Source organism: Taudactylus pleione, unplaced genomic scaffold, assembly GCF_031769625.1.
Source record: "Taudactylus pleione unplaced genomic scaffold, aTauple2 ptg000796l, whole genome shotgun sequence".
Classification (NCBI taxonomy): domain Eukaryota; kingdom Metazoa; phylum Chordata; class Amphibia; order Anura; family Myobatrachidae; genus Taudactylus; species Taudactylus pleione.
This window is the reverse complement of record NW_028285198.1, coordinates 1,423,877-1,446,487: the sequence shown is the minus strand read 5'-3', so window position 1 is coordinate 1,446,487 and position 22,611 is coordinate 1,423,877. Positions and strand designations below refer to the sequence as shown.

Below are 22,611 nucleotides of genomic sequence, written 5' to 3'. Positions count from 1 at the left end.
GAGTTTAATGAAACAAGCTCGCAACTTGCCCCAAATTGGATCCACCCCATAATATTAATGGCTCAGTCTGTCGTACCACTAGGAGTATAAGAGAGAACGTAGTTATGCCATAGCTCCCAACTGTCCGGGACAGTCCCTAATCATGTACCTCAAAGTGAAGCAGGGCGTATGGAGATGGATCGGGAGCAATGTTTGAATGCTAGGAGGTTTGCATACTTCCCAACACTTTATAAGCCAAAATTCTGACATAAACAGACCATGCCCAAACTCACATTATAGTGAGGCCACACTCCATCTGGGGTAGTAAATAGGTACTGTTGGGTGATATAGTTATACGAAGTATATTGGTTTAGGCTGACGTATTCCAAATACGGTGTAAATGTTGTCTCTATAACTGACAAGTTTACTAGAATATAGGGGGAGATGTATCAAAGCTTGGAGAGATAAATGCCATTTTTCAAACACAGCCTGTAAAGTGACAATTAGGAGCTGATTGATTGGTACTTTACCTCCATCCACTTTATCTCTCTCCAAGCTTTGATAAATCTCCCATTATAAAATGTAAGCTTTGCAGGTATGTTGGGCTTGATATATAGAGGTGGTCTCTGAAGCACCCGCTGCTGCATCAATTAGCGGTCGCCATCTGCGTCTTTATGCAAATGCCGATACAAAGGCCTTCCCTAGTGTGACAGGATGTGCAAGGTCTGAGACCCCCACTGTCAGCGTCCGTACACGCAGTAATACCGATTGGTGTGTCCTTAGACGCTACCATTGGTTGCACCAGCCCTGGGGCAGACGCAGTCTCTCCGTCCATGTATGGCCTCTAATGCGAGCGGCCCATCTCCTTGCTGGCGCTAAGACACCTCCCTGCCACTGCATGGGAACGCCCTGCTACATTTTCAATACACTTCCCCCTGCGAAATTACAACTGCGACTATACGGACACAATCGTATTCGTAACGCATGCGCGCTGACGCTTGCACAGTAGCAAAAAAACGCTCCACTGCGTCTGAGATCGGCAGTGCCTCCACCTGTGAATCAGGCTCCTTTGTCCGATCTATAAGCACATACAGTAAATATTAGTGCGCTGTGGCCAGCTAACTAATAGGAAAAGGTCCTGCGCCAGGAGATGTGATGGAGGATCTGAGGTAAAACCGTTATTGGTTGGATTTAATGTAAACTTGCAGTGGAAATTCTCCAATGAAATGCTCTGTTTTATCGCTCTGTTTCCTTCTCAGGGCCCAGCGGTACGGTCCTGTTGTACGAATCTACGCCCTGCACAATGTGATGATCCTTATCACCAGCCCTGACGCAGTGAAGGTACAGTACTCCATGAAAACCCTGTGCTAGGAATACTAGTAGACTATGGACTCAGGGCCTGATTCAGACCCGGACGCTATTTGCGGCTGCTCGCTCTCAAAAAGGGGCCGTCTATACAAAACATGCGCTCGCTCTCTGCGGTGTAAGGACACCTCTATGTCTTAGTGGGTGAGGGCTTATTGCGCTCGCAAGTGTTTAAAGACGCCCCCTTGCCACTCGCATCAAACGTCATCTTCGGGAAATGTAGGATTAATCGGGACCATCGGGAGCCATCGGAGCTGCTTGCAGCACTTAAGGTAGACCTAGCCTCCCGCAAGCAGTGCGAGCAGTACATGGAAAAATCATCCAAGTCACATGTTCGATGATGCTACTTTGCTAATTATGCACACCCATTAAACTCCTATCTGACGGCCAGACACACCTACGTTCACATGCACCTTCCCCTGTTACAACCCACAAACGGCACTATCTGTCACTCAAAATAGTGGCCCAACTGCGGGCTACGGGTGAGCATTTTCCCATCGCACTGACTGGTTCGCGCATGCGCATTGAGAATTATACGCATGCGCAGATTGAGAAAAATTGCTCAATGCAAGTGAGCGCAGCATAGCGAACGGGTCTGGATCAGGCCCTCAATTCAGAGTTGGACGTGATGCCGATGTTTACGCAGTTGAGTGATTATCAGTGGTCTGCGCATGTCCGATGTCGCTGGCAGCGAGAATTTGTTCGCAAAGTGATTGACAGACTGGGGCCGTTTGCGGTTGGCAACAGGGGAGGGGGTGAGTCAAATGCATGTGGGTCGCAACCACTTTTGGGCCGGGCCAACAACTGCGATCCCGTACGTTGTAAACTAGACTCCGGCATCTCAGATCTGGCGGCCATTCTGCGCGATAATAGGAGCCCGATAATCCTCTGATCCGCAAATGATTCTGCGTTGTCGCATGCAGTCACTTGGATTTACAAGGCCGCCAGCGGGTGTCTCAATGCAAATTCTGGCGGCTGAGGCATTTCCATATTTTAGCGCAGCTGCTGGGTACAAATTCTCAGGTGTGGCGACATTAGCGTCCATCTCTGAATCAGAGCCTATGTATTAACCCTACAACTGACACTTTTGAAGAGGACGCCGACACATGGTTGTACACGAGGGAGGGGCTTGTAGTGACATTTACATAAAGTCGCTGAAGTAATACCAGCAAAAGGCGCAGACACCGACCTGCAGCGTCCGACTCCGAATTCAGGCCCTGTGACATTACTTTGCTGAGATAGAGGCAGGGGCGTATCTATAATGGGTGCAGGGTGTCCGGTGTCCAGGGGGTGCCCGTACCACACACCCTGCTCCCATATTATCTAAAACTTACCTCTCCGAGGTCCCGCGTCGGATGTCTAAGCGCTGCTCAAAACGGTGGAAAATGGCTGCTGCGACCATTTTTTCGAGCATTTTGCACATGCGCAGTGAGGAAATAGATGGGAAAATGGCGGCAGCGCCATTTCCACGGCTGTCTGCGCATGCGCAGTAGACTCTGGGCACACTTTAGTGCCCAGAGTCTACTGATGCTGTGGTGGCTGGCCAGCCACCTCAGTCAGCGGCTGGCCACCGGGCACAGAGGAGGGGGCCCTGGACAGGGAATGTACACGGGCCCCCCTTCTCTCTTAACCGTAATATTTAGCAAGACTGCGGAGTCATCGGTACCATTGCACCTCCCCCAAATGTCACTTCCTGTCAATCACTCTGCGATCACAGTCCCGATCGCATCGGCCTGGTCTCGGCAAGCACACTATGATGCATGCGCATAATGAAAGAGTGCGTAATCGCAGTTGCGTACGGTAGTGAATCAAGCCCTGTACTCACTGATATTTTTTGCTTTATATGTTTTATATTGCCTCGTGTAAGAAATATTTTCTGTGCACATTGCAGGAAATCCTGATGTCACCTAAATTTACAAAGGACGTGATCTACAAACGCGCATTCAGTCTTTTCGGTGTAAGGTTGGTATATCCCGGATGTCAGACGCAGCACAAAAAAAAATTGTCATCAGGTTTCCATAGTTAATAATTACATGTCCGCATTTTTGCCAGATTAGCAGATGTTATCGCTGCTGTTCGTAGCAAGAACTGATTGATTAGCTTGGCTACTTATCACTGAAGTCATGCTGGGGTAGTGCATCTGATGAGAAGTTGTCCTGAGGATGACTTTCCCACTTTAAGACCTCCTTCACCACTTGCTTGTTGCAGCGATTATCATAGGTCCGTCTCCAGGCTACTAGGGAGGGATCTGATCTGAATATCCAGCAAATATGTAGCCTATACAATCTGAAGATGGCATTAATCCATGGGGCTATCGTCCAAATAATCTAAACTTTGCAGAGCTTGGTAGAATAATGGGGACTACGACATCCTGTGTTACTTAGATGAATGCCGGCGGAACCTCTGCTATAAATATGTTGGTAAATTGCAGGATACATAAATCACCCGGAAACTGAGGCTCCGCATGACTTAAAGGACCAATAAGCTTGATAAATAGGACCCTAAATCACCCCTTAGGACTAATTTGCCTATGGGGAAACTGTTCTAGTGGCGGTAATCCTATATCTTGTGGCTTTCTACTTGCATGTATCTATTTAATTGCTAATTTCAGGTTTATGGGGACCGGCTTGGTGACAGATCGCGATTATGACCATTGGTACAAACAGAGGAGAGTTATGGATCCTGCCTTTAGCAGAACGTAAGTTTAGATGAGAATTTCCGCTATAACCCATGAATAATTCTCATACGATATACTGACCCTTCCTGTATAGAGATGGAGAACCATGCAGATAGATTTCCCCATGAAGCCAGCAGTGTTGCCGCATAGCTATGTACTATTGGGAAGATGTTTCTCATCTCCAGGTATTTGATGGGGTTAATGGGAACCTTTAATGAGAAAGCAGAGGAGCTAATGGAGAGATTGTTTGAAAGAGCAGATGGGAAAAGTGAGCTCTCCATGCACGAAATGATGACCAAGATGACATTGGATGTGATTGCAAAGGTAATTACAGTCATGCCTCTACAATTAGGCTAATGTTGGTCCTCACCTTTAGCAGCTGGAACGTGGACACCGGTGCTTGGATGCCAACAGGTCCTGTGGCACAGTAATAGAGGTTTAGGGGTATATTTATTAAAGTATGGGTTTATCGAACCAGATCTACTTATCATTTATCTAGCACCTTATAAAAGCTAATAGCTAGAATCTGATTGGCTGCTATGGGCAACAACTCCACTTCTAAAAACCTACGCTTTAGTAAATATACCGCTTATTCTCATGATGATGTCAGGGGGGGGGGGGGGACTGTACTCTGAGCGATAACATAAACTCATGACAAGTACAACAGAACCAAGTCCTTAATCCAGGCAGTGTAGCCACAAAGCCAGATGGCCATAAGTAATGTAATAATGTCAGTGAGGGCTACGGCTGTCTCCACCTACATTAATGTATAACCATAATGTAGTAGCAAGCAGCCAATCGGAAAGCACCATGTGAAACTGAGATTTGTTTGTCAATCGCTCATGACGTTACAAATTCAAATGACCCTTCCTCAAAGGCGAGGGAGAGTAAACTGCGCCAACCATAACAATTACCCAGTACAGCATAGAATTCAGGATGCATGGCCCCCAGGAATCCCTGAGTCACCAACCTGTATTCCTGTATAAAACACAGTTATTAAGGAAATGGACAGAGATCATTTTTTGAAGAGTTCAGTATAGTTGACAGAGCTGCAATAACTTCTGTTACTTCTGATGGAGCCATAACAATGTATTCACTTATAGGGGTCTATTCATGATGTTAATTATAGGGGTCCGTTCAGACCCCGATAATCAACATTCTAAAACGATGATGAGAGCACCGGAGCGATTCATCATCATCAGTGTTGGCCTGGGGTCAGTGGGATGTGCGAATGTTGGCCTGGAGTCAGTGGAATGTGTGAGTGTTGGCCTGGGGTCAGTGGGATGTGTGAGTGTTGGCTGGGGTCAGTGGGATGTGTGAGTGTTGGCCTGGGGTTAGCGGGATGTGTGAGTGTTGGCCTGGGGTCAGTGGGATGTGCGAATGTTGGCCTGGAGTCAGTGGAATGTGTGAGTGTTGGCCTGGGGTCAGTGGGATGTGTGAGTGTTGGCCTGGGGTTAGCGGGATGTGTGAGTGTTGGCTTGGGGTTAGCGGGATGTGTGAGTGTTGGCCTGGGGTCAGTGGGATGTGCGAGTGTTGGCCTGGGGTTAGCGGGATGTGTGAGTGTTGGCCTGGGGTCAGTAGGATGTGTGAGTGTTGGCCTGGAGTCAGTGGGATGTGTGAGTGTTGGCCTGGGGTCAGTGGGGGGATGTATTTAAAAAGCCGGCGGGCTGGATCCCAGCCGCTGATATACCGCCGACAGCCCGCAAAATGCACCACTATCCCAAATGAGATCAGAATAGCGGTATTGGCATCTGACCACCAGAATCCCAAACCTGTGTGTGTGTGTGTGTGTGTGTGTGTGTGTGTGTGTGTGTGTGTGTGTGTGTGTGTGTGTGTGTGTACAGAAAGAGAACATATGTTATTATATGTGGACTGTGTAGAGGGGAGGTAATTAGAATAGCTTATGGAGGTTATGTGGGTGGTTCTTTATGGCGTTGCCCAGCAGCAGAAAGGCACGCTTTCTAATGTTTGATAAATAGATCAGACACAGCAGCCCCCATAGAATGTATGGAGACGCAGTAATGGATGAAAAAAGAAAAGCCGTAAGTCAAATCAGTGCTTTCTCTGTGGTGCCCCTCATATGATATGATGCTTATCAAAAAAAGCCTGAAAAAGGGTCCTAAATAGACCCCTAAGTCTTCTCTAGATAGCCAGAGGCTGTGTTCAGACCACAGCACACATGTGTGCCAGGCCCTGCCTTCAACACACTGCAATGGCACATTACTCTTTCTGCCTGCACATATCAAGGCGCACTGCATCATTTTCTGAGAGCCTACCAGAGAAAAGAACGCTGCTTGCAGCGCTTAGGCCAGTGGTTGATGAGTCTCTTACAGAGAAGTGCACAGTTTGAGCTGGTGGAAAGCATTAATTATATCACTACTATATCATCATTTCATATAATGTATGTACATATACTGTATGTTAGAGCATTTGGCAGCATTGTTTAGTGTGTATCATTTTTATGTTTTATTTGGCTTCTTTTTGCGGTTCCGGTCTGGATGAGATTCTCGTACATATGATATGACCCTATGACTGGATTAGCAAATGTATGAATTTCAGGTTGCGTTTGGGATGGATCTGAACTCTCTACAGAATGACCAAACTCCTTTCCCACGAGCCATCTCAATGGCCATGAGGGGTCTGGCCGAAACACGGAATCCTCTGGCAGAGGTTGGTGTCATCCTTCTTTCATGTACGGGATACCCTCTGATTTCGTTACCGGGTTTTATACATGTCAACTGCCCTTAGAATACATGTGGAAACAGCAGATACATACAGGTTGTCATACAAGATAGTAGGGAAGAAGAAAGGAACATGGGTGGGCATAGAGCTGGCACTGGAAGCTGAATGAGCTGATTAGTTCACCAGATGAAGTGTACAGAGGGCTGAGAAGAGAGTCTCGTGAAACCCCAATAAATGGGAAGAGTGGAGCAGAGGATGTGGCAACACTGGTAGAAACCTGTAGCAGCAGTTCGATAGGTAGGTAGTAAAATGGGAAGAGTGTGGAGGATGGGACCGGTGGTGCTGAAAGTGGCAGATAGTTCCAGGAAGATCATACTTGCCAGCTTTTGCTACCTGGCCTCTGGGAAATCCAGAGAGGTCCAGGTGAGAGCGACGGGGGGCGATGCCACGATCAGCCCCAGCAATGTAATGCCGCGATACTCAGGAGTAGTTGGCAGGATGCACTAGGGTTGACCACTATACCAGGAGACAGGAGAACAACCCCCACCTCCTCCAAATTCAGAAGTCTCCCAGGTGGGCAACTACGAGGAGGATAAGGATGAAGAGGTAACTCTCAGACTTTGCTGTAAGGTGATCACTGATCACTGTGTGAGGTCACTCAGTAAAATATTGGAGGTAGATGCCTGATTCTAGAGAGATGAGATGGATGTTAGAGGAGAGAAAGTGAGTAAAGTGGTTTCCTTAAAACTTGTGTGTTGAACTCGGAGGGTGGGAATGAGCTGGTGGAAAAAGACAGGTTGAAGAGCTTACATGAAGCCTTGTAGTGGGAGAGAGACAGAATGGAGAAGTTGATAGGACACCGGGCAGATAATGGAATGAGATTCAGGAGAAGTTGGTTCTGCCATGTGTGTGGTCTGGCATGAGGAGAGGTAGTGTCTATAGTATTCATTTTGTATTTGGAGTAGATGGCAGTGCCATATACTGTGAGGGAGGTGGTGCAGATAGTCGGAGAACTGAGATGAATTTGGCAAAGAGGTGCCAGATGGTTAGAGGACAGGGCTGATATTGGAGTAGTGGTTTGCCAGGCAAGTACAAATTTCCGTGTTGTAAAATGAAGTCATGAATGTGTATCCAAGGAAGTACAAGCGGACGTGAATCCCTGAAGACTTGCTGTTTGGAGAACATTGTCTAGGGCTAAAGTGAGTGTGCCGAAAGAGACAAACAGATCAGGGCAGGGCGGTGTAGTTATTGGAGAAAGGAGTAGTTTTAATGATGATGAGATGCGAATCATGTCAAGAGCATAGGTATCGCTGTATGTGGAATTGGGTGTAGGTTGGGGAGCATGAGCTACGTCAAGGCTGAAAGGAAGAAAGTTGTGGTCAGAGAGCGAGAAGGCTGACTTGGGAAAGCCGCACGTAGAGCAGTAGGAGACAACACAAGGTCAAGCAAGTGTCCAACACGTTGGACGAAAGATGACACCCACTAGGGAAGCAGTGACAATTTCTCTCCAATGGTATTTTGAATCTTTTCTTACAATTTCTTTATGCAAGTTAAAAGCTCACCAAGGAAGTTGCTTTAGTACATTTGAAATGAATAAGATGTGAAACCGCATAGTAGTCGCCAACCTTGATTGAGATCAGAGCTACTTTAGAAAAGACAGAATGATTGCATGAGAACGGCGTGGGTTAAACTTCGAGTCTGGGGGCTGGCTTAGGTAACACCATGTGACTTAGTTTGCCCTATTAGGATAGGTGTGTGTGTTTTAACTTGGTATGTGAGGCTGTGTGGGCTGAGACAAAGGGCCTGATTCAGAGCCGGTCGCTATTTGCGGTCGTTCGTTCAACAAAAAGGGGTGGCTATTCAAATGAACCGTTCGCTCTTTGCGGTCTGTTGACGCCTCTATGTCTGAACGAGCGAACAAAACTTGCGGTTGTAATTTTGAAAAAGACGCCCCCTGGCCGCTCGCATCATACGTCATGTCCGCTATTTATTAGATTAATCGAGTACATTCTTGGGGCTGGTGTTTGCTACCACAAATTTGCGAGCAGTTCTGGCTATAAAATAACCCAGTGACGTGGTCAATGACACTCCAGTAGTAATTATGCACACCCTTAAAACGCCCGTTTTGACCTTTAAGCACGCCTGCGTTCTGATTTCCACTCCAACGGCGCCCAGGGCATGCACCCCGCTCGCCCTGCCCTAGTTACGCCACTGGTATGGTGTTACACAAGGCACCCCTCTGACGATTGAAAGTTTAATGAAACTCCTGAAGAGCTACTTAAATTGTAGAAAACAAAATCTGGCTAATAAGTGAACAATTGAAGGTCATTTAATAAAAATGAAAGAAGTTTAATAATGCATCTAATTATTTCAGTGATATTGTTGTAGTTTGTCAATAAAATTTAAGCACAGGCACATTTCACTGTTAATTACTGGCTGTAAGGGGGTACGTGCAGTAGAGAGGCAACAGATATACAGTAGGCAGGGCTGTGGTGAGATTTTCCGGCAGGGCTGGCCGGGAGTAACTCGCTCCGCCGTAGCATAGACGCCGCGGTTGGAACCACGGGGAAGCACGTCAGGTGATTGCTGTAGAGGCTGCGGAAATAACCTGATGTGCTTCCCTGTGGCTCCACCCATGGTGTCGATGCCATGGGGGATCACACATCAGAGGTCACTTCCTCCTAGTTGACTCGGCAATACTGCAGCTGGATGAGCTACAGGTTGGAGACCACTGGTTTAGACTCTCCTGTTATTATTTAAACAGTACACCCCAGGAAGACAAGCTTTTCTCAGAGACATCCGGGAGAGTGTAAGGCTGCTCCGCCAAACAGGGAAGGAATGCATAGAGAGGAGACAGAAGGCGATACAAGATGGAGAGGAGGTTCCAGGGGATATACTGTCGCAGATTCTCAAGGGGGCAGGTACATAGAGAAGACCTTTTCTCCTGTGGTGGCACTGTCGTTAGAGCCTCAGATACTTCTATGCCAACCTAGGCGATCATATAGGCCACCAAGGTTTAGGAAGCATCTGAGAAAATTAAGGAGAGATGTATCAAACCTTGGAGAGAGATAAAGTGAAGAAGTTACCCATGGCAAGCAATCAGATTGTAGCTCTCCTTTATCTAGCACAGTCTATAAAATTACAGTTAGAAGGTGATTGGTTGCTATGGGTAACTTCTCCACTTAAACGTCTAATGTGACGCATTCAGTGATCATTTTTACCCAGGGGCTCCCCTTCACTGGCTGGCAGCTGCCGCAGATGGCGACTTCCTCTTCCATGTTGATGATGGGCAATGAGTCTGGCCCTCTTATGGGCATCACCTGAGAGGAAGGGCCAGAGGTGGTGATAGGGCACCCAGTGCAGCTGCTAACACACATGGGTCTATTTACTAAGCTTTGGATGGAGATAAAGGGCCTGATTCAGCAAGGAACGCACGCTAGCAGACGCACGCACCCGCCCACTGCGAGAATATGCTAATCAATGCATACGCACGGAGACCGCAGCACAAGATGCAGAGGCCCAGCCCCATACTAAGCCGCCCATCTCCCTTTACTCACAGCCTGATCAGTACGCAAGATAGCGTAAACATCGGTAACATCGAGCACTATCGGACCCATACGCACAATAGTGGTTGACCTGAGCTGTCGCAGGATTCTGGCCGCTTCCTGTGTACAGCTTACGGTATGGCTGTGTATGCTGCCGCACTGCATTAATTATGCACGCCCCTATAACGGCGTTATAACGCCTGCGTTCGCCTGACCACCCTCCCGTCACCACCCACAAATGGCACTACCTGTCAATCAATATCGGAAGGGTCTGCGTGCACACTGCGTGTAGTCTGCATACCCTAACCCGATCGCTCTGGCTAGTTCGCACACGCGCAGTACGATGCATATGCATGCACAGAGAAAAAACATCGGCCCAGTGCGTGCGTTCTCTCCTTTGCGTTCCTTGCTGTATCAGGCCCTAAGTGTACGGAGATAAGGCACCAACCAATCAGCTCCTAACTGCCATGTCACAGGCTGTGTTTAAATGACAGGAGCTGATTGGTTGGGACTTTATCTCCGTTCACTTTATCTCCATCCAAGGCTTAGTAAATAAACCCCATAGCGATTAGGCAATTTACCAGGTGCTTACCAAGAAATATACCCCTCACCAATAAACAAATAGCCATTATTGGGGCTTTTTGTCCCTCATGCACTAGTACTAAACAGGTTTCTGGGCAACGGATAGGCAGCAATGGGATTGATGTAACAAGCAGTGAAAAGAGCGGGAAAGTGAACCAGTGGAGGCGATAAGAGCAAGCAACCAATCCCCTTCTACGTATAATTTTATATAGTGTATTTAATAAATGTTACCCTCATTACCTGATAGGTTGCTATGGGCAACTTCTCCAGTCTTTTCACAGCTTGATACAGTATCCCCATGATCCCCGATCAGAGACACCAGGCAAGGAAAGGCAGGGAGACTTGTCATGTGCCCAGTAAGCTGCCATAGGTTCCCTATATATCAGGGGTGGGGAACCTTTTTTCTGCCGAGGGCCATTTTGAGACACATATATATATATATATATATATATATTAGGGGTGTGCACCGGCCACTTTTCGTGTTTTGTGTTTTGGTTTTGGATCTGGATCTTTCTTCGTGTTTTCGATCTGGATTGGTTTTGCCAAAACCACCCTTCCGTGTTTTGGGTTCTGGGTTTTGTGTTTTGGATCTGTATTTTTTTGAAAAAAAGCATAAAAACAGCTAAAATCACAGAATTTGTAGGTTTTTCTGCTCCTATGCTATTATTAACCTCAATAACCTTAATTTCCACTAATTTCCAGTCTATTCTGAACACCTCACACCTCACAATAGTGTTTTTATGTCCAAAAGGTTGCACCGAGGTAGCTGGATGACTATGCTAAGCGACACGAGTGGGCGGCACAAACACGTGACCCATCTAGGCGTGAAACTGCAGTGGCAGACAGGATGGCAGTTTGAAAAACTAGGCCCCAAACTGTACATAATGCAAAGAAAAAAAAGAGGTGCAAGATGGAATTGTCCTTGGGCCCTCCCACCCACCCTTATGTTGTATAAACAGGACATGCACACTTTAACAAACCAATCATTTCAGCGCCAGGGTCTGCCACACAACTGTGGCTGAAATGATTGGTTCGTTTGGGCCCCCACAAAACAAGCTGGCAATTAATCTGTCCCTGCACAAACTGGCTCTACGGAGGCAAGATGTCATCCTCATCCTCCTCATCCACCGATTCCTCACCCTCTTCAGTGTGTACATCCTCATCCTCACAGAGTATTAATTCGTCCCTGCTGGAACCACAGGTCCCTCTGTACGTTCTGGAGGCTGGTCTCCCTGGAAGAGTTGATAATTCATTTTATGAACATCATCTTCTCCACATTTTGTGGAAGCAACCTCCTACGCCTTTCGCTGACAAGGTTCCCGGCTGCACTAAACACTCTTTCGGAGTACACACTGGAGGGGGGGCAACTCAGGTAAAATAGAGCCAGTTTGTACAGGGACCTCCAAATTGCTTCTTTTTCCTGCCAGTACAGGTACGGACTGTCTGACATGCCTACTTGGATGCTGTCACCGATGTAATCCTTTAACAGACAGACGCACGCTTGTCGCTGCTGCTTTGAGGATGCAAGTGCGGCTACAGCCCACACAATTCACAAAAAAAAAAAAAAGAATAATTTTATTGTTTGTGGAGCGCACTTTGAGGGTTACACCACCCTTTAACAGACAGACGCACGCTTGTCGCTGCTGCTTTGAGGATGCAAGTGCGGCTACAGCCCACACAATTCACAAAGACAGAAAAAAGAAGAAAAATATTTTTATTGTTTGTGTAGCACACTTTGAGGGTGTCACCACCCTTTAACAGACAGACGCACGCTTGTCGCTGCTGCTTTAAGGATGCAGGTGCGGCTACAGCCCACACATTTCACAAAGACCGAAAAAAGAAGAATATTTTTATTGTTTGTGTAGCACACTTTGAGGGTGTCACCACCCTTTAACAGACAGACGCACGCTTGTCGCTGCTGCTTTGAGGATGCAAGTGCGGCTACATCGCACACAAGTCACAAACACATTAAAAAAATAGTTTTTTATTTTTTGGAGCACTTTGAGAGATACACCACCCTTTAACAGACAGACGCACGCTTGTCGCTGCTGCTTTAAGGATGCAGGTGCGGCTACAGCCCACACATTTCACAAAGAACGAAAAAAAAAGAACAATATTTTAATTGTTTGTGTAGCACACTATGAGGGTGTCACCACCCTTTAACAGACAGACGCACGCTTGTCGCTGCTGCTTTAAGGATGCAGGTGCGGCTACAGCCCACACAATTCACAAAGACAGAAAAAAGAAGAAGAATATTTTTATTGTTTGTGTAGCACACTTTGAGGGTGTCACCACCCTTTAACAGACAGACGCATGCTTGTCGCTGCTGCTTTGAGGATGCAGGTGGAATCTAGATGGGATTTGGAACCGAGGACACACTACCTCCATCAATTGTCTAAATCCCACTGCACTAATGGCGGATACCGGACGCACGTCTAACACCAACATAGCAGTCAAGGCCTCAGTTATACATTTTGCTTCAGGATGACTGCTGTCGTACTTCATCCTCATCGCTAGGGACTGTTGGAGGGTCAATTGTTTAGTAAAAGTAGTGATGTTCCTACTTCCTCTCTGGGATGATGAACAACTCCCAGCAGCAGCAACAGCACTAGGAGGAAGTGGTTCTTGATCTTTCCCTATTTTATTTTTATCGGAGAAAGTTTGGTCCTCCATTTATGTTATATTGATATATACGTGCGGCTAAAGCGCACACAAACACAGAAAATATTTTTTTATTTTTGCTGGAGAGTAGAGCACTTTGTGGGTTACACCACCCTTTAAGAAATGAGCCAGCCGGCTCTTTACTTATGGGACACAGGCGCACGCTTGGCGCTGCTCCTTTGTTGATGCACGTGCAGCCACAGTGCACACAAGTCACAAACACAGAAAATATATATTTTTTTGTTTTGGAGTGTACTTTGGGGGTTACAGAACCCTTTAACGGTCAAGCCAGCCGGCCCTTTACTTATGACACAGGCGCACGCTTGGCACTACTTTGTTGATGCACGTGCGGCTACTGCGCACACAATTCACAAACACAGAAAATAATTTTTTTTTTGGTTTGGACTGGAGTGTACTTTCGGGGGTTACAGCACCCTTAACGGTCAAGCTAGCCGGCCCTTTACTTATGACACAGGCGCACGCTTGGCACTACTTTGTTGATGCACGTGCGGCTACTGCGCACACAATTCACAAACACAGAAAATTATTATTTTTTTGGTTTGGACTGGAGTGTACTTTCGGGGGTTACAGCACCCTTTAACGGTCAAGCCAGCCGGCCCTTTACTTATGACACAGGCGCACGCTTGGCACTACTTTGTTGATGCACGTGCGGCTACTGCGCACACAATTCACAAACACAGAAAATAATTTTTTTTTTGGTTTGGACTGGAGTGTACTTTCGGGGGTTACAGCACCCTTAACGGTCAAGCCAGCCGGCCCTTTACTTATGACACAGGCGCACGCTTGGCACTACTTTGTTGATGCACGTGCGGCTACTGCGCACACAATTCACAAACACAGAAAATAATATATTTTTTTGGTTTGGACTGGAGTGTACTTTCGGGGGTTACAGCACCCTTAACGGTCAAGCCAGCCGGCCCTTTACTTATGACACAGGCGCACGCTTGGCACTACTTTGTTGATGCACGTGCGGCTACTGCGCACACAATTCACAAACACAGAAAATATATTATTTTTTTAGCACTTGGGGGGAGCACCCCTGATGGACAGAGCACCCCCTGGACAACACTACAGCACCCCTTTAGGACTGGGACACTGCACAGGACTTTGGAGTGGACACAGCCCCTATGGAGAACTGACTGCACAACACAGTCCAGCCAGCCCCTATGGACTTTGAAGTAGTGGACACAGCCCCTATTAACAACAGCAGCACAGCACAACACAGCCAGCCCCTATGGACTTTGAAGTAGTGGACAACAGCAGCACTACACTACACTACACTACACAGACCTAACTCCCACCCTCCCTCTTCACTGTCCACAGCCGAGTGAGAAAATGGCGCCGACGCGGGTACCTTATATAGGATCCAAAACCCGCGAGACTCGGAAGGCGGGATGATGACGTTTTGCCTCGATTTCAGATCCGAGTCAGGCGGGAAAAGTCGAGCCTGACTCGGATCGGACTCGGATCGGGGGGGCTCGGGGGGGTTCGGATTTCAGAAATCCGAACCCGCTCGCCCCTAATATATATATATATATAACATTATTCGCGGGCCTGGTGTAGGGCACACCCCCGTGTGATGTGACCCGGGGGCGGAGCCGCAATCACCGGTGATTACAGCAATGCCCGGAGCATCCTGAGGATGCTCCGGGGAGCTGTAAGGGCAGCGGTGTGACCGTCTGAAGCGTCCTAATGACTCTCGAGGCGGCACTGCTGCATAGATTCTGGCTGCAGGGTGCCAGTCTAGGCACCCTGTTAGCCAGATGAGGATAGCAGAAAAAAGCATAGAGGGCCAGACCAAATGATTCTGCGGGCCTTATATGGCCCCCGGGCCTGAAGTTCCCCATCCCTGCTATATATGTTCAACAGTCACAAAATCAACATTCCTCGCGTCGACATGACATGGTTGTAATGACATCCATGTCAGCTTGGGAGCCTCCCGAAAATCATGTGCCATTCCCCCGAAAAGGCAGGCAAGCCTCCCGGCTGCTGCCAATTCCTACGGCCCCCTCCGCGGTTTAGGAGAAACGCCTGCAGCGGGGGAGGCCGATGACGCGATTCACGCTGAATCGTGTAATTTCGTGATAATCTCGGCATTGTGTAGCAGGGGCAGGGCCAAAATTATGAAATCGTGTGGCCACGTCCCCTGCTCCACCCACGAAACTGTCTGATCACCCCCCCTGCAATGCCGATCTGGCTGCCCCCTCCTGGAAGGGGAAGCCAGAATAACGGCAACCCTGACATAGTGGTTTTATCCTGAGTCTAACCCTAACGGTATCCCTAACCCCAACCCTTCTGCAAGTGACGACATGTTGACATGTTGCAGGTGTCGACATTAATGATGTTGACATTGTAGTCTTGTCGACATCATCCATTTTGACCTTCTGGTACTTACATGCCCTAGTCGGGATCTTCAGTGATCGGGCTTATGGCGTTATTTCAAATGGCGGCTATTCAGCCGACGGAATCTCATGCCCATGCCATTGTACTGTATTTGCCCATTTCTGGTCTGCCCTCATGGAAGCTCTCTTTGATAACGGCAAAGTAAGAACTGGCCAGGAATATTTGGCGTCATGTAGGGGTAGTTATTTTATTTTTCTCTTTTGTATCTTTACAGCTTTGGAAGAAACGTGTGACATGGAAACTTTGCTGGATAATTTTGTCACCTTTTTCATTGCTGGTATGTATGAAGTTTATTGTATATTAACAAACTATTAGTACTTATCATCCTTGGCTCATATTGATGTGCTGGCAGTTACCCGCTATAGGGATAACCGTTCTGCCTGTAACCCACTGCAATGTGTCATTGGAATTGATTTCCATTATTATATTAATCCATTTTTTAGGCCAAGAAACAACAGCCAATCAGTTGTCCTTTGCAGTAATGGAACTGGCCCGGAACCCAGAAGTACTGGAAAGGTTGGTCAGCTAATTACTGACGAATAACAATGATCATTAGTGCAAATGAAGCGTTATACTTGGCCTCCACAAATGAGGACCTAATATTGCGCATATGAGTGCAGAGTAAGGTTCTGCTGAGACCGCTCCGATCCTCTTGGTGCCGCTACTTGATTTCAGTAAAGACATTTGAAAGTCCTAGAGTGGTAGTCATTGGGGGCCCTACTATGTAGACCTGCCTGGGTTTTAGGCTGAGAGAGGGGAGGGTTAGGGTTAGGCTGCAGGAAGGGAGGGCTAAGCTGTGAGGGAGGAGGGTTAGGGTTAGGCTGCAGGATGGGAGGGTTAGGCTGGGGGAGGGGAAGGTTAGGCTGCGGGAGGGGAAGGTTAGGCTGCGGGAGGGGAAGGTTAGGGTTAGGCTGTGGTACGGGAGGGTTAGGCTGCGGGATGGGAGGGTTAGTGTTAGGCTGCAGGAGGGAAGTGTTAGGGTTAGGCTGCGGGTGGCGAGGTTAGGTTTAGGCTGCAGGAGGGGAGGGTTAGGGTTAGGCTGCGGGATGGGAGGGTTAGGCTGAGGGAGGAGAGATTGGGGCTAGGCTGTGGGAGGGGAGGGATAGGGTTAGGCTGCAGGAAGTGAGATTGGGGCTAGGCTGTGGGAGGGGAGGGTTAGGGTTAGGCTGCGGGATGGGAGGGTTAGGTTGAGGGAGGGGAGGGTTAGGGTTAGGCTGCAGGAGGCGAGATTGGGGCTAGGCTGTGGGAGGCGAGGGTTAGGGTTAGGCAGCGGGATAGGAGGGTTAGGCTGCGGGATGGGAGGGTTAGGATTAGGCTGCGGGAGGGGAGGGTTAGGCTGCAGGAGGGGAGGGTTAGGCTGCAGGATGGGAGGGTTAGGCTGCGGGAGGGGAGGGTTAGGCTGCAGGATGGGAGGGTTGGGCTGCGGGAGGGGAGGGTTGGGCTGCGGGATGGGAGGGTTGGGCTGCGGGATGGGAGGGTTAGGCTGAGGGAGGGAGGGATAGGGTTAGGCTGCAGGAGGCGAGATAGGGGCTAGGCTGTGGGTGAGGAGGGTTAGGCTGAGGGAGGGGAGGGTTAGGGTTAGGCTGCAGGAGGCGACATTGGGACTAGGCTGTGGGAGAGGAGGGTTAGTGATACAATAGGGGAGGGTTAGGGTTAGGCTGCGAGAGGGGAGGGTTAGTGTTAGGATGCAGGAGGCGAGGTTGGGGTTAGGGATTAGTGATAAGCACTGCCGGAAGCACTGAGAATCCTCACTAGCCGATACTGGACCTGGAAGACACCGCTGGAGCCGGCGTAACCAGCAAACCACCACTAGACCACCAAGAAAGATTTCTCGACATTCTAATCATGCCAACATTTCATCAGTGTCAACATGATGAATGTCTAAACGTTCAGTGTCGACATTATGACCATGCCCACATTTTCATGTCAACAAAATATACACCACCTCTCCATCCCTAACACGTTGTATCTCCTCAATACTTCAATTCTTCCCCTTTCCTTTTAGAATGTAAATTCTGGAGAACATAGACCTCCCTCCTCTTGTTTCATCCTCCCCTTTAGGCTCAGCTAATAGGTATATGCTGTCATTACTATTACTACACATGTAGTCATGTCATATAGAAAATGTAACTGACTGCACACCTTGTATATTATATATATACATAATTGGAGGTGCTACCTGTGGAGACAATTGATATATGCACAAAAAGAAGAAATACAGGTGCTCAACTCCAAATTAACTGATTGTATGTATGTATGTATGTATGTATGTATGTATGTATGTATGTGTATATATATATATATATATATATATATATATACACAATCAGTTGAGCACCTGTATTTCTTCTTTCTGTACATGTAGTTATGTCAGTATGTTTTTCTGTTACTTTGTTTTATTTGTGTGATGCCTTATAAATAAATGCAAATCCTAAAAATGAATAGCGGAGACAGCTAGGGTATACAATCGGGAAGCCGGCTGCCTTAATACCGGCAGCCGGCTTCCCGACTGTATTATCCCGCCGAGGGTGAAATGCCCGGCGTCTAGATGTAGACGCCTAACATTTCCCCGATGCCGGGAGACAGGCGCCCGGCATTCCGATCGAAGGGATGCCAGACGCCGCGAGTGGACAACCACGGGGGGGGGGGGGTAGGGTTAGGTTTAGGGCACCCGGGGGAGACTTAGGGTTAGGCGACCCCCCCCGGGAGGGTTAGGGTTAGGCTAGGGGGAGGGAGGATTAGGGTTAGGCACCCCCGGGGGAAACTTAGGGTTAGGCACCCCCCCAGGAGGGTTAGGGTTAGGCACTTAGAGGGGGGATTAGGGTTAGGCACTTGGGAGGGAGGATTGGGGTCAGGCACCCCAGGGGGGGACTTAAGGTTAGGCACCCCCCCGGGGGACTTAGGTTTAGGAAGCGGGGAAGGGGGGGTTAAGTTTAGGCACTTAGAGGGGGGATTAGGGTTAGGCACTTGGGGGGGAGGTTAGGGTTAGGCACCCCTAAGAAGGGTTAGGGGGTTAGGTTAGGTTAGTTTATACTTACCTATCCACGATCGGGATTTCCAGCGCTGTCGGGCTTCCGCTGCCGGGAACTCTGCTGATATCGGCCAGGCACTGCCGGGAATCGAACCGCCGGCCATACCGATTCCACAACTAGAGAGATCGAGAGGGTGGATAAGGGGTGGTGTGGCTAAATCTGAATACATTTGATGATCTGCTGCTTTTCCCGAGCACCCAAACGCACCACACCGCCATGCATCTCCGAATGGAAGCCTCAGTGATGTGGGTGATGGGGGCTGGAGGCAGCTCTAAGAAGAGCATTAAAAAAAAATTAAAATGATTAATTAAAATATATGTCTCTATGTCTCTATGCAGAGTCCAAGCTGAAGTGGATGAAGTAATTGGTTCGAAAAGAGATATTGAATTTGAAGATCTGAATAAGCTGCAATACTTATCCCAGGTGCGTCTGTAATAAAACTGGACTATCATTAAAGACTGGTATAAACCTTGGTTTCGGGAGTACCCCATGCACCTGCAACACATCACAATCCATAAGGTCTTTCAATTTAAGGGGTCTAGTTACTAAGCAGTGTTATGAGACAGAGTGAAAATTGATAAGGTACCAGCCAATCAGCTCCCAACTGTCATTTTTCAAACACGGCCTGTGAGATGACGACAGTTAGGAGCTGATTGGCTGGCACCTTATCACTTTTCACTCTGTCTCCCAACACTGCTTAGTAACTAGACCCCTAAATCTTTTTAAACAAACGATACGTACAACCCTGCGTACATGCAAATATACAAATCTACTTCTCTGCGCGCAATGTAGGAGCGATTACGTCAGATCTGCGTCCAGCGCCACATCCGTGTTTTGGGAGTGACGTTTCGGCTGAAGCTGGATGAAGTGTATGTTTTAGTGTCTGCCTAAGTGATACCTCTTATGGCCTTACTGAAAAGGGACAGTCTGCAACATTCCTGGTTTACTAAAGTCGTTGCTACACTTATGTATCTATGAGCTGAGCGCATAGACCTATGAAACATAAATGTTCTGCCTTGACGTAGGTCCTCAAAGAGACGTTACGCCTGTACCCCACCGCGCCTGGTACTTCCCGGCTTCTGGATAAGGAAATGGTGATTGAAGGATCTTCTATTCCTCCCAGAGTCTCTTTAGTGGTAAGTTACTGTATGATCATCCCGTAATGGGAAATGTCCACCTCAGGGGCGTATCTACAATGGGTGCAGGGTGTGCGGTGCCCATGGGCCCCTGATGACATAAATACATGGCTGAAAAGCACAGACAGATAAAGCTACGTATATAGTAAAGGTTGCTGGAGAAAATGTGCAAGCCGATAACTTAAAGGTGCTTGAAAGTGGACAACTATTTTTAATACTGTATGCCACAAGGGGTCCATAGCACTGTAGGGTGATGAGAACAATTACATGAATATTACATACACACAGTGATAAACTATAGACAGTGGTGGTAGAGGGAGTAGAGGGCAGGACAGAGTGACTCGCTAGGGGGCCCATTTATCAAGGATGGCTTTTACAATGCGATCAGGCCATGCCAGTAACCACCATGAGCGCATTGCAAAAAGCCTTCCTCTCGGCCGGATGTATCATCCGGGACATGCAGGGACACGGGCTGCCGGCCAGTGCAGGAGGTGGTGCGCATGCGCAGTCCCGGGGAGGGTTTCGGCTGATCCCTCTGCCGGCTTATAGAGGTCGGTGTAACCCATAGGCTTCAGATGGCGTTAGCTGCGGGGGCCAATATCTGGAATGCATCGTATTCCGGATATTGCTAAATCTTGCAGCATCGCATCCCCCATAGAAACTTATGGGGGAGGCAGCTGCCAGAGGCAATGGAGGGACACGCCCCCGAAACGGTTCGGATACCCCATTGTCCTTTACCGCCACCGCTGCCTGCTTCAAATGCCCCCTGACTGTCAATCACAGTACGAGTAAATAATCACTGCAACTATTTACAGGGTAATGTACCTTGACACATGCGCCGTGCGACTTAGACGCATATTGGGTTTGTCGATCATCGCTCAACTGTGAAAACATCGACATAGCTTACATGTGATAAAGTCAGCTTGGTGCATTTTTACTTGTTTGGTGTTACAAAATGTGTCACGTACTCTGTATGGGGGAGATGTACCAAGCTCTGGGGTTGGGTACAAGTTCCGGCCGGTTTGGATGCTGCTGGTCAGAATACCGACAGTGAAAATCCTGATAGCGGTAAGGTAAGTATACTACCATTAACCCTAACCCCTACCCTAACCCTCCCTCCCCGATGCCTAAACCTAACCCCTGATACTTACCTTCGGAATGCTGGTGGACGAGATACTGGAGCCGGGATCCCGATACTGTCGGGATTCCGGCGCCGGTATTTAGACCGTCGGCTTCCCGCACACAGAGATGCGAACTACATCCCCTGGAAAATAATAAATTGGAGAGTTATAAAGTAAAAAATCAATCAGTTCCTGACTGTCATGTTACAGGCTGTGTTTGAAAAATGACAGTTAGGAGCTGATTGGTTGGTACTTTATCTCTCTCGAATTTATCGCTTTCCCGAGCTTAGTACATCTGCCCCTGAGGGACCTATTCATCATTACTAAACATTCCCTGGAGGTAATTAGGTTTAGAACTGGCATGGAGTTCTACCTAATTACCAGATGAATTCATCATTCCTCCTCCCCATAACTATCTATTTCAAAAAGATGTAATTTTTGCGATGACAGCTTTTCGGGAAATAGATAGTTTTCCCTCTCTACACTAACTTACCGCAGCTGTAATCAGTGCTGCGCATGCGCTGTTAAATTCGTTAACCCAGCGCATGCGCAGCACTGCCTACTCATGCGGTAAGTTGTGTCCCCCCCTCTGCTCACCTGCCCCCCCTTCCCCCCACTCACCTCCCCCTCGTCCCGCACTTACCTGTCCGCACAGCAGCCTCCGGCTCCGTCCTGCTGGTCTGTCACATAGGGCTCTATTTACTACAATCCGCATATTGAATGCAGATTGTAGTGTGATATTGCCTGAATTCGCAATGCGAATTCACTCGGTAATATCACAGGGATTTACTACAAATCCCTTGCAGGGACAGAGCTTGCGATCAAGCTCTGTCCCTGCAAATCCCCTTCGGAGCCTTATCACAGTATTTTCGCAAAAAATACCATGATGAAGTGCCCGCGCATGCGCAGACCGGTCGCCGCTGCTACCCCCCCTGGCGCTAAGCCCTGCCCCCCGGCGCTAAGGCCCGCCCCGCAATCACGGACCCCCCCGCGACCCCCCCTCCCCCTGTGACCCCCCTCTCCCTTAATTACACTTACCTGCATGCTCCGGGCCTCCGGTGATGTTCTCCATTCCTCCGGTCTGGTGATATCCCATACTGCACTGGGGCCCGATCACCTGATGACCGGGCAGCAGTGCACTATGGGAGACTAGCTGACCGGAGGGGAGTCATCACCGGAGGCCCGATCACCGGTCCCTGGAGTTAGGTAAGTAATTTTTTTTTTTACTATTTTTTTTTTTCTTTTTTTTACAGTAATCAGCTTGCTGTCTGTTTAGACCACACAGCTGATTACTGGGACCGACTCCCGGCTCTGCTCTCCCCGTTAGAGCAGGGCAGGAGGCTGGTAACCGGGGGAGACCCTGGATAACGCCACCTCCAGATGGCGTTATTATCACAGGGCTTTCCC

The 22,611-nt window shown here is 48.3% G+C and overlaps 1 protein-coding gene across 2 annotated transcripts in view; it reads left to right on the top strand.

Annotated features, from left to right (window-relative positions):
- Window positions 1-22,611, top strand: part of LOC148474943 (cholesterol 24-hydroxylase-like) — a 43,975-nt gene that overhangs the window by 2,916 nt on the left and 18,448 nt on the right. For both annotated transcript variants that reach the window (XM_088457966.1, XM_088457965.1), the window contains exons 3-12: window positions 1,239-1,320; window positions 3,236-3,306; window positions 3,956-4,042; window positions 4,207-4,345; window positions 6,581-6,691; window positions 9,468-9,624; window positions 16,130-16,192; window positions 16,359-16,431; window positions 19,286-19,370; window positions 19,973-20,083. In XM_088457966.1, the coding sequence (XP_088314092.1) occupies window positions 1,239-1,320; window positions 3,236-3,306; window positions 3,956-4,042; window positions 4,207-4,345; window positions 6,581-6,691; window positions 9,468-9,624; window positions 16,130-16,192; window positions 16,359-16,431; window positions 19,286-19,370; window positions 19,973-20,083 (979 nt within the window). The remainder of the gene's footprint in view (window positions 1-1,238; window positions 1,321-3,235; window positions 3,307-3,955; window positions 4,043-4,206; window positions 4,346-6,580; window positions 6,692-9,467; window positions 9,625-16,129; window positions 16,193-16,358; window positions 16,432-19,285; window positions 19,371-19,972; window positions 20,084-22,611) is intronic.